The sequence below is a fragment of the Eumetopias jubatus genome, unplaced genomic scaffold, assembly GCF_037043125.1.
Source record: "Eumetopias jubatus isolate StellerSeaLion01/CBP00866 unplaced genomic scaffold, mEumJub1_p1.0 scaffold_2, whole genome shotgun sequence".
Taxonomy (NCBI): domain Eukaryota; kingdom Metazoa; phylum Chordata; class Mammalia; order Carnivora; family Otariidae; genus Eumetopias; species Eumetopias jubatus.
Genome location: NW_028274808.1, coordinates 52018243 through 52044699, shown reverse-complemented (window position 1 = coordinate 52044699; position 26457 = coordinate 52018243). Strand labels below are relative to the sequence as shown.

At 43.2% G+C, this 26457-nt stretch overlaps 1 protein-coding gene across 1 annotated transcript in view; it reads right to left on the bottom strand.

Moving 5' to 3' along the window:
• Positions 1-18235, bottom strand: part of CUNH8orf74 (chromosome unknown C8orf74 homolog) — a 32756-nt gene extending 14521 nt beyond the window's left edge. Inside the window, exons 1-2 of the mRNA XM_028114232.2 lie at positions 18188-18235; positions 16360-16552 (exon numbers count right to left, since the gene is read on the bottom strand). Of these exons, the coding sequence (XP_027970033.1) occupies positions 16360-16552; positions 18188-18235 (241 nt within the window). The remainder of the gene's footprint in view (positions 1-16359; positions 16553-18187) is intronic.
• Positions 18236-26457: the final 8222 nt, after the last annotated feature.

Here is a 26457-nt window from a genome sequence, read left to right as displayed (position 1 = left end):
AGGCTGGCAGAGTAGGTGAGGTCGACAGGACTCTCTCTTTTGGCCTGTGGTTGAGACCAGAACATCCTGGTGAACCATTGGCCAGGACAGAATCAGCTTTGTGCTTTTGAATAAAGGGCAGCCCTTTCCCTCCTGGTACCAAGGCCTGCTTGGGCCAGGAGATAAGCCAGGCTGGCAGCAGTCCTGTCAAAGCTCTGAATCACTGTTGTACAAACATAAGCCTCCTTAAACGCTATCTGCCAGCTTTGTTATCTAGTATGTGAACAGAAATCAACCATCCTTAGCCTCAGATTAACAACAACAACAACAACAACAACAACGACAACGACAAAAAGAAATCCCCTGAGAAGCTCCCTTCCAAGAAGAGTGACAGTCTACTGTGGACATTAGTTGGAAGAGAGCTTGCATGTGAGCTGGCCAGCCAGGGGGACTCCACTGTCTGCATCCTGCACCCCACCACTTGTGATAGGTGGGATGTGTATCCCTGAGCAGGGGCAGGGTGGGATATGAGATGGGAAGGGCTACAGCTCTTTTGGGACCTGACCTGTTGTCTTACCAGCTTTTCCTGCCCCTTGCTGCCTGGATCCCCTAACAAGGGTAGTGAACAGAGGCCTTCCCCGTCATGCTGTTGGGCAGTGGCGCATCTTCACGTGCGTGAACTTAGGGCTGATGTAGGAGAGTCTGAGACTGGCTCTGGGTAGCAAAGTCTGGGGCCCTGGAGGGTGTGGGAGTGTGAGAAGGCCCTGGGCTCTGAGATCAGCACAGGGGGCATCTCAGAGGTGGTGGACAGCATGAGTGCACAGGGCCTTGGCAGGGGCAGGCTGAACAGAGAGAACATTTGGAAACACCCTCTGGAAGATGGAACTGATGTCAGATGCCCCTTTGGCCAGCGGGACACTGGCTCGGTTGGCCCCCACTGGGGTTAGGTCTCAGGTTAGGAGGGGAATTTACCCAGAGCTGGTAGGCACAGGAAGGAGCAAAGGATATATGGGCCAACTCCTGAGAGAATGTGGTCTAGACCTAGGTAGTGTGGCTCAAACAACACGAGGCGGGAGAGAAAGGGAAGATCAAGTTTGGGTTGGGAATTGGGTAGAATGGGATCAGAACTAAGTCAGTAAAGGCAAGGGTTTGGGAAACAAAGCCAAGGGGAGCAAACCAGGCACCCTCAATGAACAATGATGAAGGGCTGCCTCCTGCTACAAGGGTAAGGCCTACATTTCTGGACGGACAGTGGAGCCCATGGGAGTGGCTGAAACACCTGAGGAATGGGTATTATAATAATAGCCAACCACTTGCACATTCACAGGGCTTCCTATGTGCCAGTCACTGTTCCAAGTGCTTTACATAAATGAACTCATCTAATCCTTGCAATGATCCCATGAAGTTGGTGCCATTCCTGTCCTCATCTTGTCCTCACAGTCATCTGAAGCACAGGGAGGTTAAGGGACTCTCAGAAGGTCGCCCAGCAAGAAAATGGTAGAACGAGGATTTGACCCAGGACTCCAAGAATGGTGAGGACCAGTCCAGCCTGAGACTGGGGTTGACTGTAAAGTGAGGAGGAAAATCCCAGGGAAGAAGGAAGCTTCAGCTGAAATTCTATCCCCTGTCTCCAGAGTACTGATGAACTTGTTCATGCTCTTGCACATGTCCCTGTACTGGATTTCTGAGAAGCACTGTGGGCATGGCTGCCATGGAGATGCCATCTGGGCCAGGCTGGCCGTCTTCAGGAGCAACAGGCATCATCCTGAATGGCACCACAGGGGGCCCAAGGTGAGCTGGACCTAGCTCAGGAAGCCTCGTCTACTGTGGCTCTGTATCCACTGGTGCTCCCACCATACCCCATCGCCAACTCCCTGCAAAGCACAGCCAGCCTGGTATCGCTCTCAAGAGTCGGCACTTACAACGAGTCAATTACCTGGGAGCAGGGTTGGAAATAGTCTTGTCTGCCTCTTTCTTGCCTCCCTACTTTCCAAACAAGTCTGCCAGTTTCCTTTACCTCCTGGGCTTGCCTCTGGCTGAAGTGGGGCTCTCAGCCCATTGTCCTGCCCCGCTCCCTGTGATGCAGTGTCAGCTGGGTTAGTGTTGGCATCTGAGGAGAAAGGGCCTCGGATGGTCTCTGCTAACCTTGGGAGGGAGCTGATGCTACTTCTGTACATGTGGAGGCTGATCCCTGCCGGGTGCTGCATCAACGTGCATGCAGCCACATCTTATCATACCAGCTCTGAACCACATCACTCTCTCAAGTCTTGGGTCTTTGTCCCTGCAGTCTCCTCCTAAGAATAACAGCTAACTCTCACTGAGTCCTTACTAGGCACCAAATGCCACGTTACGGGCTTTATGTTTGTAACCTCATTTAATCCTTAAAACAATCCCAGGAAGTGGGTGTTCTTGCTTTTTCCATTTTTTTCCAATGTGTAACCAGAGGCTCAGAGGTGATGTGACTTGCCCAGGACCATACATCCAGTAAGGGACTGAACTAGGATTGGAATATTCCCTTTGAATGCTAAGCCTCCTGATGGATTCCATCTTCAGTGAGTTAGATTTCAGCATGAGGGGCCCACCCAAGAGTTTGTTCCTATTCAGTGTTTGTACCAACCATGCTTCTCAAATTTTGAGATGATTTAAAGGTAAGAGGAAGAACTTGTAAGCCGGAGAGCCCAGGACCAAGATTTTTTAAGAGATAGCAGGAGGAAGGAAAGATGGACAACACTGACAAGATGGAGTCAGTGGGGATAACTGTAAAGTCTTGCATGTACAATCAAAGTTGCACAAGGGCAGGATGGGAAAAATGGTTCCCACGTGGAACTGCCTTCCCAATATAAATCAATGTGACTTTGATGTTGATAAAATAAACATACCCGTAGGCTATATAAACAGGAACATCATCACCAGGACAGAGGAGGTGATAAAATCCCTAATAACTTCACTGATCAAATTGCAGACTGTTTGGTGTTTGGATTTGGATGACGTATTTTCAGAACAATATTGACAAATATAAGTATGCTCAGAGAAAGGCAGAAAGAGGGCAGTGGTTGGGAGGTAGGGGGAAATGGTCTATGGAAATGATGCCATATTAAGAATGACAAAAACAACTGGGGCTGTCTAGTCTAAATGTAAAGACATGATAGTCACATTATATAAGCCTCATGAGATATCTGCAGGGCCTGCATTCTGGTTCTAGAGGACAGACTTTGAGCATTCGAGTAAAAGGTGCAGAAGGCAGATGTAGCTAGATATATACAGGAACTTCCAAATGACAGGAGTGGTTAGACAAAGGAATGAATTGCCTCAGAAGGAGGGAGCACCCTGTTGCTTGGAGGGTGTCAGCAGAGACTGGAAGAACCTTGTTGGCTGGTGGCCGGGGCTCCCTGCTGTAGAGGGACTTAAGCTTCCAGATCACCAAATGCCCTTCCAACTGCAAGGTTTTAGAAGTCCACAAGGCATAGCTAGGCTGTGCTGGCAAGTTATGCGATAACCAGAAAGGCTGTATGATCTAATCTCCTGAGTTTGAAGTTGGGTTTGCATCATCATTGACTGTTTTTCATGGACTCAGCCTGTGGAAGGCTCTGATGGAAACTTGAAAGAGCCCGAGTTCCCACCTGCTTGGGGTTGACATTCTTCTTCCTTCTCATCAGTGTTTGTTCTGGCCATGAGCCACTGCAGAGCTCAGCCAACAGGGTTGAACTCTGGTACCTGTGCATTGCTGTGAGCAGCAGGGAACAGGACCTAGAGGGATGCCAGGAAGGACCCAGGGGTGGGGGTTGGGTGGGGGGCTGGGGTGGGATGAAGTTTCCCAAGGATCTCTGAAGCCAGCCCAGGAGCTCAAGCCTTCAGACTGGGATCACTGGTTTGGAGGAGAGAAGTGGAAGGAAGGGCACATGAGCAGTGCAAGAAATAAAAAAGGCTGATCCACGTGCACACAAGATGTGTGATTCAGTGCCAGCCACTAAATGGCTTGAAACAGAGGAGTGATGGGATTTTATTTGTGCCTGAACAAAATCACTGTGCTGGGCACCTGGGTGGCTCAGTTGGTTAAGCGACTGCCTTCGGCTCAGGTCATGATCCCGGAGTCCTGGGATCGAGTCCCACATCAGGCTCCCAGCTCAGTGGGGAGCCTGCTTCTCCCTCTGACTCTCTCCCCTCTCATGCTGTTTCTCTCTCGCTCGCTCTCTAATAACTAAATAAAATCTTTAAAAAAAATCACTGTGCTGGTCAGTGAAAGCATGCAGTACAAGATTTGAAAGCAGTGGGCCGGTCAAAAGATGGAGGTGGGTTAGAAACAGTGGTGGACAAGGAGCTAGTGAAAAGTGGTGAGATTAGGGAGGGACATCAAGGTACGGCTGCTCGGACTGGTGGGTGAGTTCTGGGCACATAAGGGATGGGGATATCACGTATAAGGAACAGGGCATCATGTGTCCTATTTGTATGGCAGCTGTTAGAGACCTTGGGCAGAAGTCCAGAGGAGGACCCCAACTATGCCACATCTTAAAACAATATTATACTTAAAAATATTTCAAAATAAAGAAATACAGAAAAGTTCCAAAAAGAGTACGTAATCAAGGCAGTGTGGTATTGACAAAGAATAGACAAATAGATGAATTGGGCAGACACAAGAGAGAGCCCAGAAATAGACCCACACGAATATAGGCGACTGATATTTAACCGAGGAGCAATGGAGCCAAGATAATCTTTTCAACAAATGGTGCTGGAACAACTGGACATCCCCATGTCAAAAAAAAGAAGCTAGATACAGACCTCACTCCCTTCACAATAATTAACTCAAAATGGATCACAGGTCTAAATCTAAAATACAATACTATTAAACTTCTAGAAGATAACATATAAAAAACCTAGATGACCTTGGGTTTGGTGATGACTCTTTTAGATACAACACAAAGACATGGTCCATGAAAGAAGAACTGATAATTTGGACTTCCTTAATGGGACTGGAGGAGATGATGCTCAGTGAAATAAGTCAAGCAGAGAAAGTCAATTATCATATGGTTTCATTTATTTGTGGAACATAAGGAATAGTGTGGAGGACATTAGGAGAAGGAAGGGAAAAATGAAGGGGGCGGGAATCGGAAGGAGAGATGAACCATGAGAGACTATGGACTCCGGGAAACAGACTGAGGGTTCTAGAGGGGAGGGGGTGGGGGGATGGGTTAGCCCTGTGATGGGTATTAAGGAGGACATGTACTGCATGGAGCACTGGGTGTTAGACACAAACAATGAATCATGGAACACTACATCAAAAACCAATGATGAAACGTATGGTGATTAACATAATAAAAAAAGGAAAAAAAAACCCTAATGATGTAATGTATGGTGATGAACATAACATAATAAAATAAAATAAAAAAAATTAAAATTTCTGCAAAAGACATTGTCAAGAAAATGAGAAGACAAGCCACAGACCGGGAGAAAATATTTGCAAAAGACACACTTGATAAGGGACTATTATCCAACACAGACCAAGAACTTTAAAAATCAACAAAAAGAAAGAATTTGCCATATATATATATGGCAAATAAGCATATGAAAATGTGATCCACATCATATGTTTTCAGGAAAAAGCAAGACACCACTACACAGCTATTAGAATGGCCAAAATCCACAACACTGACAACACCAAATGCTGGTGAGGATATGGAGCAATAGGAGCTTTCATTCATTGCTGGTGGGAATGCAAAATGGCATAGCTACTTTGGAAGACAGTTTGACCGTCTCCAACAACACTAAACATATTCTTATCTTATGGTCAAGCAATCTCATTCCTTGTTATTTACACAAAGGAGTTGAAAACTTATGTCTACATAAAAACTTGCACACAGATATTTATTGCAGCTTTAAATTGCCAAAATGTGTAAGCAACCAAGATGTCCTTCAGTAGATGAATAGATACATAAACTGTGGTGCATCCAGACAATGGAATATTATTCAATCCTAAAAAGAAATGAACTATACTGGGTGTTATACACAAACAATGAATCATGGGACACTACATCAAAAACGAATGATGAAATGTATGGTGATTAACAGAATATAATAAAATTAAAAAAAAAAAGAAATGAACTATCAAACCATGTAAAGACATGAAGGAAACTTCAATGTATGTTACTAACTGAAAGAAGCCAATATGAAAAGACTGTATGATTTTAACTATATGATATTCTGAAAAAGCCAGAAGTGTGGAGAGGTAAAAAGCAGTGGTTGCTAGGGATTGGCGGAGAAGGAGGAATGAATAGATGGAGGACAGAGGATTTCTACGGCAGTGAAACTATTCTATGTGATACTTTAATGGTGGATACATGCCATTATACATTTATTGAAATCCATAGAATACACAAAACCAAGAATGAACCCTAAAATAAACTATGAACTTTGGGTGATAATGATGTGTAAATGTAGATTCACCAATTGTAACAAATGTCCCACTCTGGTGGGGGAATGTTGATAGTGGGGGAGGCTGTGCATGTGTGGGACAGGATTTCTGTGGGAAATCTCACATGTGGAATTTAAACCCTCTGCTCTATTTTCCTGTGAGCCCAAAGCTATGCTAAGAAATCGTCTACTAAAAAATAGCATAACTGGGGAGCAAGATGGCGGAGGAGTAGGAGACCTGGATTTCGTCTGGTCTCAGGAATTCAGCTGAATAGGGATCAAACCATTCTGAACACCTACGAACTCAACAGGAGATCTAAGATGAGAGTAGCAACAACTCTCTGAACAGAGAAGCGACCACTTACTGGAAGGTAGGACGTGCGGAGAAGTGAATCCGAGGCGATATTCGGGAGGATAGACGGCGGGGGAGGGGGCCTCTGTCGGCCGCTTCTGGCAAGTGCTAGAGCCGCGGAGCACAAAATCGGAACTTTTAGAAGTCGGCTCCGCTGAGGGACGTCGCTGCAGTGGCTAAGCGTGGGGTGGAATCCTCGCGGGACAGTGTGGTCTCAGGACCCTCGGGGTCACAGAAAGACCGGGGGAGCCTGAGTGCGGCAGAGCTCCCAGGGATCGGAGCGGGGAAGCCGGCTGCAGAGACAGAGCCGAGGCGCGGGCTCTCAGCTCGGGGTGGCCATAAACTGTGATCTGCGGCACAGTCGGGCCACTGCTCCTGCAGCAGGGACCCAACAAACGCAGAGCCAGGGAGACTCCCCTTCCTCCCCCGGGAGGAGCAGCGCGGGAGCGCACCGCAGGGATCTGCTGGGTTTGGAGACTCCACACGGGGTCGGGTGCCAGACATAGAAACGCTCAGTCACAGGCCGGGTGAGCACGGAGTGCGGCCCGAGACCGGGGACACGGGAGTGACTGCTTTTCTCTGGGGGCGCACTGAGAAGCAGGGCCCCGAGTTCTAACCTCCTCCGGGCGGAGATTGGGAGGCCACCATTTTCGCCCTGGTCCTCCAAAGCTGTACTGAGAGCTTGCAGGGAACAAAAGCTCCTGAGAGCAAACCCGAGCAGCTTGCTTAGCCTGGACCAGCAAGGGCGGGGTAATTCTGCCTCCGGCAAAGACATTTGGGAACCACGGCAACAGGCCCCTCCCCCAGAAGATCAGCACAAACAGCCAGCAAGCCAAGACCAAGTTTACCCATCAAGGAGAAGGGAGAACTCCAGTGCTAGGGGAATACTGCACATAGAATTCATGGCTTTTTTTTACCATGATGCATTAGTTCATCAAAGTTAATTTTTTTAACTGTTTTTTTTTAATTTTTCTTTTTCCCTTTTTCAACCAACATCTTATCAATCCCTTTTTTTAAAAAAAACCAGTTTTTTATTTTTCATTTTTAGAGTCATATTTTATCCCATCATAGTAGATACCCTTATTTTTGGCATATATTTATAAGTTGTTCTCTCTTTAAAATTTTGAGATACAGTTTCTTCTAACAGATCAAAATATACCCTAAATCACTAGTGTATGGCTTTGTTCTAGTCTCCTGCCTGACCGCATTCTCTCCCTTTTTTCTCTCTCTTTTTTTAAATCTTCTTTCTTTTTTCAAACAACTTATCTTATCAATTCCTTTTATAAAATCGTTTATAATTTTCATCTTTACAGTCATCTTCCATCCCTTCATTGTATCGACCCTTATTTTGTACATATATGTCTTTCTTCCTTTAAAATTTTAGGAGGCACTTTTTTCTAACAGACCAAAATATGCCCCAAATCTAGTGTGTGGCACTTATCTATGCACTAGCCTGATCATATTTGATCATATTCTGCTTTTTTTGTATTCTTCTGTTTTTGTTTTTATCTTTTTTTTCTTTTTTCTTTTTCTCTTTCTTTTTTCTTTCTTTCCCTTTCTTTTCCCCTGGTTTCAGGTCTTTTCTGATTTGTATACAGTATATTTGCTGGGGACGTTGTTAACCTGTTAACATTTTGTTCTCTCATTCATCTGTTCTCCTCTGGATAAAATGACAAGACGAAAGAAATCACCTCAGCAAAAAGAACAAGAGGTAGTACCATCTGCCAGGGACCTACTCAATACGGACATTAGTATGATGTCGGACCTAGAGTTCAGAATCATGACTTTAAAGATACTAGCTGGGCTTGAAGAAAGCGTGGAAGTTATTAGAGAAACCCTTTCTGGAGAAATAAAAGAACTAAAATCTAACCAAGTCGAAATCAAAAAGGCTATTGATGAGGTGCAATAAAAAATGGGGGCACTAACTGCTAGGATAAATGAGGCAGAAGAGAGAATCAGCAATATAGAAGACCAAATGATGGAAAATAAAGAGGCTGAGAAAAAGAGAGAGAAACAACTACAGGATGACGAGGGCAGAATTCGAGAGATAAGTGATACGATAAGACGAAACAACATTAGAATAATTGGGATCCCAGAAGAAGAAGAAAGAGAGAGAGGGGCAGAGGGTATATTGGAGCAAACTATAGCAGAGAACTTCCCTAATGTGAGGGAGGAAACAGGCATCAAAATCCAGGAGGCACAGAGAACCCCTCTCAAAATCAATAATAATAGGTCAACACCCCGACATCTAATAGTAAAACTTACGAGTCTCGGAGACAAAGAGAAAATCCTGAAAGCAGCTCGGGAGAAGAAATCTGTAACCTACAATGGTAGAAATATTAGATTGGCAACAGACCTATCCACAGAGACCTGGCAGGCCAGAAAGGACTGGCAAGATATCTTCAGAGCACTAAATGAGAAAAATATGCAGCCAAGAATACTATATCCAGCTATGCTGTCATTGAAAATAGAAGGAGAGATCAAAACCTTCCAGGACAAACAAAAACTAAAGGAATTTGCAAACACGAAACCAGCCCTCCAAGAAATATTGAAAGGGGTCCTCTAAGCAAAGAGAGAGCCTAAAAGCAACATAGATCAGAAAGGAACAGAGACAATATACAGTAACAGTCACCTTACAGGCAGTACAATGGCACTAAATTCATACCTTTCAATAGTTACCCTGAATGTAAATGGGCTAAATGCCCCAATCAAAAGACACAGGCTATCAGATTGGATTAAAGAACAAGACCGATCGATATGCTGTCTGCAAGAGACTCATTTTAGACCCAAAGACACCCCCAGATTGAAAGTGAAGGGGTGGAAAACGATTTACCATGCTAATGGACACCAAAAGAAAGCTGGGGTGGCAATCCTTATATCAGACAAATTAGATTTTAAAACAAAGACTGTAATAAGAGATGAGGAAGGACACTATATCCTACTTATAGGATCCAACAAGAAGATCTAACAATTGTAAATATCTATGCCCCAAAAGTGGGAGCAGCCAATTATATAAGGCAATTAATAACAAAAGCGAAGAAACACATTGACAACAATACAATAATAGTGGGGGACTTTAACACCCCCCTGACTGAAATGGACAGATCATCTAAGCAAAAGATCAACAAGAAAATAAAGACTTTAAATGACACACTGGACCAAATGGACTTCACAGACATATTCAGAACATTCCGTCCCAAAGCAACAGAATACACATTCGTCTCTAGTGCCCATGGAACATTTTCCAGAATTGATCACATCCTAGGTCACAAATCAGGTCTCAACCAGTACCAAAAGATTGGGATCATTCCCTGCATGTTTTCAGACCACAATGCTTTGAAACTAGAACTCGATCACAAGAGGAAAGTCGGAAAGAACTCAAATACATGGAGGCTAAGGAGCATCCTACTAAAGAATGAATGGGTCAACCAGGAAATTAAAGGAGAATTTAAAAAATTCATGGAAACCAATGAAAATGAAAACACAACTGTTCAAAATCTTTGGGATACAGCAAAGGCAGTCCTGAGAGGAAAGTATATAGCAATACAAGCCTTTCTCAAGAAACAAGAAAGGTCTCACATACACAACCTAACCCTACACCTAAAGGAGCTGGAGAAAGAACAGCAAATAAAGCCTAAACCCAGCAGGAGAAGAGAAATAATAAAGATCAGAGCAGAAATCAATGAACTAGAAACCAAAAGAACAGTGGAACAGATCAACAAAACTAGGAGCTTGTTCTTTGAAAGAATTAACAAGATTGATAAACCCCTGGCCAGGCTTATCAAAAAGAAAAGAGAAATGACCCAAATCAACAAAATCATGAATGAAAGAGGAGAGATCACAACCAACACCAAAGAAATACAAACAATTATAAGAACATATTATGAGCAACTCTATGCCAGCAAATTAGATAACCTGGAAGAAATGGGTGCATTCCTAGAGATGTATCAACTACCAAAATTGAACCAGGAAGAAATAGAAAACCTGGACAGACCTATAGCCACTAAGGAAATTGAAGCAGTCATCAAAAATCTCCCAAGAAACAAAAGCCCGGGGCCAGATGGCTTCCCAGGGGAGTTCTATCAGACATTTAAAGAAGAATTAATACCTATTCTCCTGAAACTGTTCCAAAAAATAGAAATGGAAGGAAAACTTCCAAACTCATTTTATGAGGCCACCATTACCTTGATCCCCAAACCAGACAAAGACCTCATCAAAAGGAGAATTACAGACCAATAGCCTTGATGAACATGGATGCAAAAATTCTCACCAAAATACTAGCCAATAGGATCCAACAGTACATTAAAAGGATTATTCACCATGACCAAGTGGGATTTATCCCTGGGCTGCAAGGCTGGTTCAACATCCGCAAATCAATCAATGTGATACAATACATTTACAAAAGAAAGAACAAGAATCGTATGATCCTCTCCATAGATGCAGAAAAAGCATTTGACAAAGTACGGCATCCTTTCTTGATCAAAACTCTTCAAAGTATAGGGAAAGAGGGTACATACCTCAATATCATAAAAGCCATCTATGAAAAACCCACAGCGAATATCATTCTTAATGGGGAAAAGCTAGGGTCAGGAACGCGCCAGGGATATCCACTATCACCACTGCTATACAACATAGTATTAGAAGTCCTAGCCACAGCAATCAGACAACAAAAAGAAATCAAAGGCATCCAAATCGGCAAGGAAGAAGTCAAACTCTCACTGTTTGCAGATGATATGATACTGTATGTGGAAAACCCAAAAGACTCCACCCCAAAACTGCTAGAACTCATACAGGAATTCAGTAAGGTAGCAGGATATAAAATCAATGCACAGAAATCAGTGGCATTCCTATACACCAACAACAAGACAGAAGAGAGACAAATCAAGGAGTCGATCCCATTCACAATTGCACCCAAAACCATAAGATACCTAGGAATAAATTTAACCAAAGAGGCCAAGGATCTGTACTCAGAAAACTATAAAATACTCATGAAAGAAATTGAAGAAGACACAAAGAAATGGAAAAATGTTCCATGCTCATGGATTGGGAGAACCAACATTGTGAAGATGTCAATGCTACCTAGAGCAATCTACACATTCAATGCAATCCCCATCAAAATACCATCCACTTTTTTCAAAGAAATGGAACCAATAATCCTAAAATTTGTATGGAACCAGAAGAGACCCCGAATAGCCAGAGGAATCTTGAAAAAGAAAAGCAAAGCTGGCGGCATCACAATTCCGGACTTCCAGCTCTATTACAAAGCTGTCATCATCAAGACAGTATGGTACTGGCACAAAAACAGACACATAGATCAATGGAATAAAATCGAGAGCCCAGAAATGGACCCTCAACTCTATGGTCAACTTATCTTTGACAAAGCAGGAAAGAATGTCCAATGGCAAAAAGACAGTCTCTTCAACAAATGGTGTTGGGAAAATTGGACAGCCACATGCAGAAGAATGAAACTGGACCATTTCCTTACACCACACACACAAATAGACTCCAAATGGTTGAAAGACCTAAACGTGAGATAGGAGTCCATCAAAATCCTAAAGGAGAACACAGGCAGCAACCTCTTCGACCTCAGCCGCAGCAACTTCTTCATAGAAACATCACCAAAGGCAAGGGAAGCAAGGGCAAAAATGAACTATTGGGATTTCATCAAGATAAAAAGCTTTTGCACAGCAAAAGAAACAGTCCACAAAACCAAAAGACAACCGACAGAATGGGAGAAAATATTTGCAAATGACGTATCAGATAAAGGGCTAGTATCCAAAATCTATAAAGAACTTATCAAACTCAACACCCAAAGAACAAATAATCCAATCAAGAAATGGGCAGACGACATGAACAGACATTTTTCCAAAGAAGACATCCAAATGGCCAACAGACACATGAAAAAGTGCTCAACATCGCTCGGCATCAGGGAAATCCAAATCAAAACCTCAATGAGATACCACCTCACACCAGTCAGAATGGCTAAAATGAACAAGTCAGGAAACGACAGATGTTGGCGGGGATGTGGAGAAAGGGGAACCCTCCTACACTGTTGGTGGGAATGCAAGCTGGTGCAACCCCTCTGGAAAACAGTATGGAGGTTCCTCAAACAGTTGAAAATAGAGCTACCATATGATCCAGCAATTGCACTACTGGGTATTTACCCCAAAGATACAAATGTAGGGATCCGAAGGGGTACATGCACCCCAATGTTTATAGCAGCAATGTCCACAATAGCCAAACTGTGGAAAGAGCCAAGATGTCCATCAACAGATGAATGGATAAAGAAGAAGTGGTATATATACACAATGGAATATTATGTAGTCATCAAAAGGAATGAGATCTTGCCATTTGCAACGACGTGGATGGAACTGGAGGGTGCTATGCTGAGTGAAATAAGTCAATCAGAGAAAGACATGTATCATATGACCTCACTGATATGAGGAATTCTTAATCTCAGGAAACAAACTGAGTGTTCCTGGAGTGGTGGGGGTTGGGAGGGATGGGGTGGCTGGGTGATAGACATTGGGTAGGGTATGTGCTATGGTGAGCGCTGTGAATTGTGCAAGACGGTTGAGTCGCAGATCTGTACTTCTGCGACAAATAATGCAACAATGTTAAGAAAAAAGAAAAAGAAGAAAATAGCAGGAGGGGAAGAATGAGGGGGAGTAAGTCAGAGGGGGAGACGAACCATGAGAGACGATGGACTCTGAAAAACAAACTGAGGGTTCTAGAGGGGAGGAGGATGGGGGGATGGGTTAGCCTGGTGATGGGTATTCAAGGGGGCACATTCTGCATGGAGCACTGGGTGTTATGCACAAACAATGAATCATGGAACACTTCATCAAAAACTAATGATGTAATATATGGTGATTAACATAACAATAAAAAAATAAAAATTTGAATAAAAAAAGAATAAAAAATAGCATAACTAAAGCCATAAAACTCCTACAAGAAAACAGGAGGAAACCTCCTTGACATGGGTCATGACCATGACTTTTTGGATATAACACCTAAAGTATAAGCAACAAAAACAAAAGTAAACAAGTGGGACTGCATCAGAGTAAAAATCTTATGCACAGAGAAAGTAATTATCAAGAAAATGAAAAAGCATCTTATGAAATACGAGAAAATATTTGCAAAGACATATCTGATAAGGTGTTAATATAAGGAACTCATACAACTCAATAGCTAAACCCCACATAATCTAATCAAAATGGGCAATGGATCTAAATAGGCTTTTTCCCAGAGAAGATATTCAAATGCCCAATAGGTCATGAAAACAGGCTCAATCTCCCTTAACACCAGGGAAATGCAAATCAAAACCACAGTGAGATATCTCATCACACATGTTAGAATGGCTAGTATCAAAAAGACAAGATATAAAGTTGGCGAGGATGGGGAGAAAAGGGAACCCTCATGCACTGTTGGTGGGAATGCAAACTGTTACAGCCACTGTGTAAAACAGTGGGGAGGTTCCTCAAAAAATTAAAAATAGAGCTACCCTATGAGCCAGCGATTCCACTTCTGGGCATATATGCAAAGAAAGTGAAATCGCTATCTTGAAGAGATATCTGTACCTGCATGTTGGCTCCGGCATTATTCACAGCAGCCAAGCCATGTAAACAACCCATGGCCTATCAGTGGATGAATGATAAAGAAAATATGATATTTTTCAACTGTAAAAATATCACTCAGCCATGAAAAAGAAGGAAACTCTACCTTTTGCAACAGCATGGATAAACCATAAGGGTATCAAGACAAATACTGTAGGATCTCACATGTGGAATTAAAACAAAACAAAACAAAACAAAACTGAACTCATGGAAATGAAAGACTGTTGGTTTCCAGAGGTAGGTGGGCAAAATGGATGAAGGTGTTCAAATAGTACAAACTTGCAGTTATGAGATAAATAAGTCCTAGGAGTTAATGTACAGCATGGTGACTGTAGTTAACACAACTCTGTTGTATTATCTGAAAGCTGGTAAGAGAGTAGCTCTTAGGAGTTTTCACCACAAGAAAGAATTGTAACTACGTGAGGTGATGGATAGTAACTCAACTTACTTTGGTAATCACTTTGCAATATGTACATATATCACATCATTACGTTGCACACCTTAAACTTATGCAATATTATATGTCAATTATATCTCAGTAAAACTAGAAAAAACCTAGTACAAAGAAATTTCTCCCAAACTACTTAAAGAATAAGCAGCCCACAAAATGCCCCATCATCAGATTGCTTTCATGTACGTTACCCAAACATGGCATTCGTAACTACCATCATCAGAATCGGGGGATCACCCTTGACACACCACTGTTGCTTAATCTCCAGACCTCATTTGCGTCTTCCCAGTTGTCCCTTATATACATCCTTCATAGCAGAAAGGACTCAAACTGAGGCCACATGTCACGTTTAGTGGCCACATCTCAGTGTCTTTCAGTTTAAAACAGCTCCTCTGTCTTACTTTGGCTCTCAGGACCTTAATGTTTTTGAAGCTCACAGGAGAGGGACTTTGTTCAGTGCCACTAATTTAATGCTTTCTTGTGATTAGATAAGGTTCTGAGTCTTTGCTAGAACCATCACTGAAGGATGCTGGGTTCTCCATTTGCATTCTACCAGGGGGAACATGATTCTTAATGTGTACTTTTACTGATGACGTTGACTTGGATCATTTGATGAAGCCAGACTCCCTTGAATAGAAGTATTCTTTTCCCCTTTGTGATCAGTAAGAATGTTGTGGGGAGGAAGTATGTAAATATCCTATTTCTCATCAAGCATTCACCTACTGGTTTTAGCACTTATTGATGATTCTTGGCTAAGTGCTACTATGATGGTGGCCAAAGAGGGGCTGTTCCAGATATTTGCTTAATGAATGAATCTGCAGCTCACAGCCCAAGAGGTGGATGGGTGTGATCACATTCCCTTGTGCTATGGGGTCATAGGGAGAGGTGGTCTTTATCTTCGCATGAAGCCAGGGCAGGGGTGGGAGAGATGATCCCTCTATAAACTCACTTGACTGCTTTTACCCCATCCCTGCCAGCAAGCTGAAGCCTGCAAGGATTCCTCCAAGACATTCAGCAGACCAAAACCTGATATGTGGAACAATTTGCAGTCTTTCAGGAATGCAATGGGGAGTCAGAGAAGAGTTTTAAACAGAGGAGTCATGTGTTTAAGTAAAAACAAAGTGAAACAAAACAAAAATTATAATCTTGGCACCTACTTCCTTCCCTGAAATAAAATCTGACTCCACTCTGAGCCTACTCTCAGCCAGGTGCCCCAGAGGTATTGATCTGATAATGAGAGTCATACTAAAGTGCAAATGACTAACCAAGAGACAAACACCCTGGCTGCTGTGTGAACAGCTTGGAGTAGTGCAAAATTTTCAGCCAGGGAGATGAGTAAAAAGATCCAGGAAGGACATTCTGTTTGCTTCACTTTCCAGAAACCTAGACAGGAACCTTGTTTCCAAGCATGTGAGGATGCTAAATGTCAGAGAAAGAAAGGAAGGGGCTCCCAGCTCCTCAGAGGGTTCCTGAGGCTATGGACCACAGGGGCATCCTGTGCCCAACCCCCCATTCCCCAGCAAGGGTCACTGACTTCTGCTCCAGATGCCCCATACCTTTGGTTTCCTTGAGCAGCTCTTCTGTGAACTTGACCACCTTGGCCACTTCCACCCATGGGAAGCCTTTGCCCACTGCAAAGATGATGCTTTCGTAGAGAGTATCCAGCAGAATGCTTCGGCGGGAGTCTCTCACTTCATCAAACTCCTCCCAGTTCAGCAGTCTCCGTAGATGCTCCCTACCTTTTGGTTTCTGCAGGGCATGATATGATGGATGGAGAGTGAGACTGAAGAATCAAGATGCCATCCTCACTGGGCAAACCACTACTGGGGTCTTCACAGGACTCCCCATCGTCCTGAAGAGTGACCAGGAATGTGGGTATGCCTGAGCAGAATTATGCTTTCATTTCTGGACAGCTTTCCCTCCCCTCTCTGGGAATGTGCTCTTCTTTCTAGCACCGCTCCTTCCTCTGAGAGTTCTCATGCTAGTCACTGCAGCTTCCAGGTTTCTATGCCTCCAATAGGCTTCAAGTCCTGACTTACGGTCCCTCCTTCCTCTTCCCTAGAACAAAATTTGACTTCCATCTGAGTCTATTCTCAACTAGCTGCCCCAGAGGTATTGATCTGATATGAAATTCATGCTAAAGTGTAAATGACTGCAAAGAAGCTTGGTAAGGCTATGCTTTTGAGAAGGACTATGTCTTACTTGGTGAAAATTCAGGCACTTTAGCAGACCAGCATGGGAAGTTTGATCAGAGTCTTAACTATAAAACCCCAACTCACCTGAGTGTTTGGCCCTTCCAGAAAAGTTTTTATAGAATGTTAACAGATGTAGGAGAAGCAAGTGACTTTTAGGGAGGGGGTAAGACAAGGTGTGGCATGAAGTGGAGACCCACCAAAAATGGGAGTGTTGTTTCTCTGGGGTGAGGGGAGGCTCTGGCTGGGGGAACTCTTGTAGGGGAACTCATGACAGAATTGCTGCCAGGGGCGTCCAGAGCCCTGTCCTCATCCCCCAGAGACTCCTCTCTCACCACCTGACCCAGGCAGCCCTTCCCTGCAGTGCTCACAGATTCCCAGGTTGGTGTCTGAGGGGACAGCTGGCTAGGAGATCTAGAGCAGCTGGTGAAAGCACATGCCCTAGGGTGGGGAGGGAGGCCCCACCAAGAAAGCCTTTGCCTGGTGCCTACCCATCAGCTCATGGCTGCAGGTAAGAAGCTGATCTGTGCATATAGTCACATGGGGTCCTCTTGCTTGAGCTCTACAGCAGTGCCTTGCCACCCCTCTGTGGACAGCCCGGCTCTGGAAGCAGCTTGCAGAGAGCTCCAGGCCCTGCTGTTGGGTCCTCATTATTACATAGCCACCCCCACCACCACCCTTGCTCATGCCTTTCAGCCTCAGAATTGGCTCTGAGAAGTCAACAAAATCTGCCCCCACCCTGCATTAAAGCAACAACCCTCTTCCCCCCACCCCACCCCACAGCCACACACACACACAACCACACACATTGGCATACAAGCCCAAAGGGCTCACAGGGCCCTGAGGTTCTCTGGTGAGAGGTGGCATCCCATGGTGACCAGCCCCAGGGACCTCCCTGGTCCTCCTCAGAGTAGAGGAAGGCACAGTGTCTTTGTGCTCATCTCCTTCGCTCCAGTCAGGCTCTGTCCCTGTAGGAGGAAACAATCTCCAAGCTCCAAAGGCTGGTAAGCCTTTGACCTGGCATTCCAGCTGGCACACATCGACTGGGGGCCTCACAGGTGGTGTGTTGGGAAAGGAGTCATGTCCAAGGTGTCTATCTGAGGAAGCACCATCGAGGGGCCACTTCTCACACACACCTCACCGTTACACCAATCTAAGCAAACTCCTTTTAAAAGCTGTCTTTTCTCTTCACCTGAAATTGAAAGACTTTTTTTACTCCCTGGGGTGTTAAGAGTGCCATGGCCCCCATATCCAGTTGCTAGGAGACCTAGCCCGGACTCAGTTTCTGGAACCCTGGGGGTGAGTGTGCCAGCTTTGTGAGGTCATGAAGACCTGCTTCAAGGTGGCTTTTTCCAGGCTTCTTTCCTCCTGGCCCCTCCTCTCCACTGGGCTCCGGGTCTCATATCCCCACACCTGCTTCAGGGTCCTTGATCCTTTTCCTACAACATCCAACCTCTCCTTCATAAGGTGTGAGTTTTCTCACGCTTTACTGTGAACACTCAATGAATGTCCCCCATCCTACATCTCCTTTAACCCAAGCCTCACTTCTCTCCTTCCTTTCACGGTCAAGGATTTGTCACCATGAAAAGACTGGCCTCCAGTTGCTGTCTTCATGTCCTCATGGACTTTCCTCTAACCAAGATCTGGTTTCAGATTCATTCTTCTTCCCTGGCCAGTAGCATCTGTGACTCCCAGTTTCCTGCATCCTGACTTCACTTCAGGGTGCAGAAAACAGTTCTGTGGGGGTGTCCTCTAGCTCAGTGCTCAAGCACCCACATACTGAGATGAGTAGGGATCGAGTCTCTTCTCTTGGGGTTGGTAGCTGAGCTGTCTGATCATAGGGCTGCCTCCACTGGTACCTTCCCAGGCCTCCTTGTATTTTTCGGTTTGGGCCTTTCTGGCCGGAAGTGAGAGCTCCCAGGTTATAGCTCTTCCTCGTGTGGGGGAAGAAGTAAGAGCTCCCAAGCTTCCAGCATCTGCCATTTTAACCACCCAAAGGCATTATTCTTGTCAGACCGATGGCTCCATCAAGCTGCTTCTGTGACCCACCTTTGCTACCCTCATGGACATATTACTTCAGGGCCCTTGCTACCTTTCCTGCCATGAGGAAGAACTTGGTTAGGGCCACTTAGTTCCGCTCCTGCAGATTACTAGAGACAAAGGGATGGGGAGGGGTGCCCTTCCTTCCCATGAGGCCCTCGGGCTCCTCGGGCAGCTCATGCCAACTTACCCATTCTCTTTTCAGCAACCCTCACACTCTTGTTTATCTCCTGGAGGGTGTCCTTTTGCAACGTGTGGTTGCTTCGTCATGGATCTCTTTCCATCCTCGTCACCCTTGGCTGAAGCTTCTTGGCTTCTTTTTATTTCATCTCATTTCATTTTATTTCTTTTTTTGGTTTTATTTAAATTCAAGTTAGTTAACATATAGTGTATTATTAATTTCAGGATAGAATTTAGGAATTCATCAATTGCATATAATACCCAGTGCTCAATTACATCAAGTGCCCTCCTTAATGCCCATCACCCAATTACCCCATCCCTCCACCCTCCATAAGCTGCTTTCTCCTGAATGATCTCTCTCTCCACCCTTCCCCTCTCTGCCTTCTCTGAAGACTTCTTTGCCTCTATTTGTTCTTTACATGTTGGTGTTGTCCATTGCTCTATCTTTACCCTCTTATCCTTCTAAGCCATATATTCTTTTTAAAAACTCTAGATTGTAGGGTGCCTGGGTGGCTCAGTTGGTTAAGCGACTGCCTTCGGCTCAGGTCATGATCCTGGAGTCCCGGGACTGAGTCCCACATCGGGGTCCCTGCTCAGCAGGGAGTCTTCTTCTCCCTCTGACCCTCTTCCCTCTCGTGCTCTCTATCTCTCATTCTCTCTCTCTCAAATAAATAAATAAAATCTTTAAAAAAAATAAAAAATAAAAAAATAAAAAAATCTTAAAGAAAAAAAACTCTAGTATTATAGCACTTAACACAAGATCTACCCTCAATACATTTTTAAGTGCACAACACAGTCTTGTTAACTACAGGCAGTATGTTGTATGGTAGGTCTCTAGAACTTATCCACTTTGTGTAACTGAAACATTATGCCCATTGATGAGCAACCCTCCGTGCTCCTCTCCTTTTAGCCCCAGCAACCACCATTCTACATGCCTCTAGGTGGTGACTGTATGAGAGTGACTACTTTAGATATCTCATATAAGCAGAACCATATGGTATTTGCTCTTTTGTGACTGGCTTCTTTCACTCAGCATAAAGTTCTCAATGTTCACAGGTCATGTATTCTTGAGGGATTTTTTTTTTTCCTGTTACATGACTTTAATGTCTATCCATAGCAAATGACCTCCAAATTTATGCATTGAATGTGTCCACTATCCTCTGTCCCCAGCTTGGGGTGTGCTGATGTGCCATCTCTTCCCAGAGAAAGGATGACTGGGGAGCTCTGCTACTTGTTAGGTTTGTGGGGGTCAAGGGGTCTCAGGGCTTCTGTGGGGCATGTTGCTGGGGGGAATCCTGATGCAGTGGTTTGAAGGGGTGAGTCCCCAAGTCTAGGCCTACTCGGTGAGAGCTGTCCCCATCTGTAGTCCTGGGGTAAGTGCTGTAGGCCAATTGCTGTGCCTGGACACTCGGATGCCCTTCCTTGACTTCTCTCCCAAGTGGCATTTGGCTGGGGCTCGATACCCCAGACCCAGAGCCACTTCTCATCTCCTTTCCCATCCCTCTCAATTTTCTCCTTATGGTCACAACTTTCTTTGTTACATCAGAAACTCAAACAGGCTTAGACCAAATGAGATTTTATTGTTGCACATAAAATGTGCAACAAGACAAATGTCTTGGGGTATGTATAAGGGGAGGCTAGATCCAGGTGCACCAATCTCTGTTCATTCTCAGGATCTTCCCTAAGATTTTCCTTTATCACCTCCTTCCTAAAATGTACTTTTCACTCCCCTCACCTGGCTAACTCTCATGGATTTTGCAAAACCCAGCTTGCACATTAGCTCTTGTGGAAAGTCTTCCAGATCCTTCTTCCCCAGACTCATTAAGTGTCCCTCCAACTGTTCAAGTCAGCAACTTGTGGGACATTCCTGACTGCTCCTCCCCCTGTTCCTTCCCAGACACTCCAAGGTTTACCAAATTTCCCTCCTAAATATTTATTGAGTTCCTTCTCTTCTCTTCATCCACATTGCTACTTACCCAAGTACAGCCCCCATCAATTCTTGCCTCCGCTTCCTTCACCTATTCTCCATACTGTCACCAGAGTAAACAAACAAATCTGATTATGGGATGGAAACTGGCAAGGGGGAACTTGCTAGGGTGATCATAATGTCCTGTATCTTGTTTTAGGGGTTGGTTACTCTGGCATATATCTTCACTTAAGATCTCTGAATTCTATTTTATGTAAATTACATCTTCCCCTTTCTCTTCAGAGTAAGCCCTGAAGCCTTCGTGGGGCTCAAAAGGCCCTATAATGATCTGGATCCCTCTTCTTGTCCAGCCCATCCTGGCCGTTCTGCCCATGGCCACTTTTCCAATCCTCCTCTGTCCTCCCTCCAGAGCTTTGCACACGGTATCTTCTCGCCTAGAACACTCTCCTCCCTCACTCTGCATCCATCATTCTGATACTTCATGTCCCAGCTTAATCATCTCTTGCCCAGGGAACATTTCCTGAGCTCCTGTGATGTGGTCTTGTAGTACTAAATGCATCATGAACAGCACTTTGCTCATTGTAGTTGTTCACTTTGATTAACCATTTTGATGATTTGTTTTAATGCCTGTTTCCCTCTAGATTGTAAGGCATGATGGCATTTCATTTTTTTTTTAAGATTTTATTTATTTGACAGAGAGAACAAGTGAGAAACACAAACAGGGAGCAACAGAGGGAGAGGGAGAAGCAGGATCCCCGCTGAGTGGGGAGTCCGATGCAGGGCTTAATCACAAGACCCGGGGACGATGACCTGAGCCGAAAGCAGACGCTTAACCTACTAAACCACCCAGGTGCACCAGCATTTCATTTTATTGATGATGATTTTATTCCCTGCTCTACAAGCCATAGTAGGCTCAGCTGCTTGTTGCCTGGATGTGACTATCTTTATCATAATGACAGGATATTTCACCTGTTTATTGAGGGCTTCTCCCTCTAGCCTGCTTTTCCCATGAAGACATGGACAATGTCTTCCTCTCTGAGGCCCCACGGCCTTGTGTAGGGTCTGGATGATTGCTAGCACTCAGTGTTTGCTAGATGAATAACTGGGCGCATCATGAGGTGATATTGACAGGAGGAAAACAAGTTACGGACCTACATTTGCACTTGATTCATTTTGGCCACACCCAATGTTCTTTATTAAAACATGGCTTTTCTTAGATCTCCCCTGCAATCCATACAAAAGCCACAGAGTCCAGCACTCTTAAACTTAATGGTGTTTGAGGTACCTTTTCCTATTTACTGCTTGTGGAATGAATATGTGTATGTCAACTCATCTATGTTAAAGGTCTGTTTGGTCATAACAATTTCATATTCTTACCAAGCAATGCTAAAGAGTGTTTTCAGTTAGTACATAGTGAGAGCTACATTTCAGGAGCTTTATCTATCTCTTTTAATCCTTACAATAATTCCACAGGATAGATAAAATAATTATTATTCTCATTTGGCATATGAGGAAGCTGAAGTTTAGAGAGATTAAATATCTTGTACAAGATTTCACAAAACTAGTATTGGTACCCTGACCTTAACATTTGGCCATACTAATGGCTATTGCAGGATTCAAGAGTTTTCTAGATAAGATCTGGACATTTGTGTTCACGGACTCCAGTTAGTGCTCAAGTAGTTTATGTAACTTCTCACTTCAGGCTATAATATACACTATAATCTACTACAGTACTACTCTACTAGTAGTAGGGATGTCAACTACCTTTGAATGATTCAGGGAAAATCTGACCATTATTTTTCTTTTTATCCTTTATCATCATCAACATCTTTTTTTGTAGCAGTCACTGTGTTACCTGTTAGAACCTCAGACCTTATTCATCTTATAACTGGAAGTTTGTACCCTTTTACCAACCTCTCCTTATTTCTCTTTCCCCAACCCCAGCCCCTGACAACCAACCACTTTTAAACTCTGTTTCTATGAGTTTGACTTTTTTTTTTTTTTTTAGATTCTACATATAAGTGAGATCATATAGTATCTGTCTTTCTGTTTGGCTTTTTTCACTTAGCATAATGCCCTCCAATTTCATCCATGTTGTCACAAACAGCAGGATTTCCTTCTTTCTTATGGTTGAATAATATTCCATTATACACACACACACACACACACACACACACACACACACACACACCACATACATGTACCATGTTTTCTATATCCATTCACCCATCAGTAGGCACTTAGGTTGTTTCTATACCTTGGCTATTGTGAATTATGCTGCAATAAATATGGAGATGCATATATCTCTTTGATATCCTGTTTCATTTCCTTTGATACATACCCAGAAGTGAAATTGCTGGATCATATGGTAGTTCTATTTTTAATTTTGGGGGAAACCTCCATATTCCATAATGTTGATCAACATTGTTTTTATCACCTTCATCATCATACTAGGACAAGACTGTGGATGCTAGAAATACAAAAAGGTACATATATTTAAAAATATTTAATGTTAAATATTTAAATTAAAAATTTTAATATTTTAAATATTTAATATTTAAAAATATTGTATCTGGAAGGGAATACAGAGATATTCTTGTCCATGCCCTTAAATTTCCAGGTAATGGAATGAGGCCCAGAGCAAAGGGAACATCACTGGTTAGATATCAGAATCCAGACTGGAACTCAAGCCTCTGACCCCATATTCTCTACATCATGTTACCTGCCCATGATGGTCAGTTTTATGTGTCAATTTGCCTGGGTTGTTGTACCCAGTTATTTAATCAAACACTAAGCTAGGTGTTGCTATGAAGGTATTTTGTAGGTGTTATTGACAGCTACAATCAGGTGAAATTAAGTAAAGATTACTCTTGGTATTGTTGGGGGAGCTCTTCTAATCAACTGAAGTCCTCAAGAGAAAACAGAAGTTTCCCGAAAAAGAAGAAATTTTGCTTCAAGACTGCAGTATCAGCTCCTACCTGAGTTTCTGGGCTGCCAGCCTGTCCTATAGATTTTGGACTAAAGCACTGTAATCACATAAGCAAATTCCTTAAATTTCTTAATATCTATCTATCTACCATCTATCATCATCACCATCATCTGTCAATCACCTATCAATTTATCAAGCTATCAATCTACTATCATCATCATTTATCAACTATCTATAATCATCATATATCTCTTCTTTTGGTTCTGTTTCTCTGGAGAACCTTGACTGATAACGTGCCCTTAAGGAACTTACATGGCACACATAATTTCATTTACATATATACACAGGATAGGTACATTTAAAGAAAATACATAAAATAACAAAATTTTCTAAAAAAATATGGTTACCTACTAAGAATGCCCAAAGTAAGGTGAAAGCAGTCTAATAGGACAGTTGACAGACTGGCAGATAACTGTAGAACTTTGATTTCTTCAGTAGAGATATAGAGAATCCAATTGTTCTCCAATACTTATTCTGTCCCTTTGCATTACTAACAGAATTCTCATGTTTGGGGAAAGGAGCCACACTATGTTCAACTAAAAGCTACATTTCTTAGATTCTTTCAGCTAAGGCTGGCCATATGATAGAATTTTTCCCCAATAAGATATAAGCAGAAGTTCCTAGCTGGCATATAAGGGAAGGGTTTTAAAAGGAACATATCCACCTGGAACACACAGTTTTCTCTTTTTCTCCTTTATTCTTCCTGCCTAGAACATGGATGCCATGGCTGAGGCCTCAGAAGCATCTTGGACCATGGGGGTGCCTGGGTGGCTCAGTCGTTAAGCGTCTGCCTTCGGCTCAGGTCATGATCTCAGGGTTCTGGGATTGAGCCCCACATCGGGCTCTCTGCTCTGCAGAAAGCTTGCTTCTCCCTCTGCCCCTCCCTCTGCTTGTGTTCCCTCTCTTGCTATATATCTCTCTGTCAAATAAATAAAGAAAATCTTAAAAAAAAAAAGAAGCATCTTGGACCATAAGAAAAAGACTAATCAAATCAAAGAGGTCTTAACCTTGACACACCAAACCAACACCATCAGTTACCTACTTCTAGATTGTTCATGGGAACACAAAAACAAACCTGTGTTTAAACCACCATAAGTGGGTGGCTGGTACTCATAGTTCTACCAATTTCCACTGAGGCAGATCTACCAGAAGTAGGATGCTATCATTAACAACCTAATATTTGAAAGTGACTGAATGAAGAAAGTAGGTTGAGAGATATTGGTGTATCAGATATTACAAAATAAAAGCTACATAATACATTTGACTGTCACCTGCTGTACCTTGGAATGTATACCACATGTCAACAAAGGCTGTAGCACCAGGGAATATGGTAAGAAAAATCCAGACTTCTGGCAGCAAAATTCAGAGAGAGAGAGATAAATTCAGACTGGGGTAGGACAATCTGCAAGCAGAGATAGATGAAAATACTGACTTTCTTTGAGATATACCCTTCACCTACAGTCTACAATCTGTGCTTGCTGAGAGCATTGCAATTTTTTGCTTGTATATTTATTAAAGATGATGTTTTAAAAATTATGGCAAAATACACCTAACATACAATTTACCATTTTAATAATTTTCAAGCATACAGTTCAGTGACATTAGGTACATTCACATTGTCATGCAACCATCAGCACCATCCATCTCCAGAACTTTTTCATCTTCCCAAACTGGAACTCCATACCCAGCAAAAAATAACTCCCCATTCTCTTCTCCCCAAAGTCCCTGGCAGCCACCATTCTTTCTGTCTGTATGAATTCAACTACTCTAGGTGCTTCATATTATTGGAATCATAGAGTATTTGTCCTTTAGTGATGGGCTCCTTAAAGTTCATCCATGTTGTAACCTATATCAGAATTTCCTTTTTAAGGCAAAATAATATTCCATTGTATGGATAGACCACATTTTGTTTATCCATTCATCCACTGGTGGACACTTGGGTTGTTTCCACTTGTTGGCTTTTGAGAATACTGCTGCTATGACCATGGGTGTCCAAAGTGATCACTGTAATTTGGAATCTTATAGGATCAAAAAACCCAACTGCTTCTATAATTCAAACTGAATAATTTATAAATAGTGGCTTAAAAATGACAGCCATAGTAAGAAAAGACTGCTATCCCACTAGGCAAAGACAATGATCTTCTAGTAAAGATAGGATTAAACCTTCCAAATGGAACATTGTTAGAAATTACCTCAGGTCAGTCGTCCTATTTTATGAGCTAAAGTATTACAGAGTGGCCAATAGAAAAAGACCAGCAGCCTTAAAAATTAGGTCTAGATAGGATCTTTGGTTCTGTGTGGTTGGTTGCACATGGAATCGACAAGA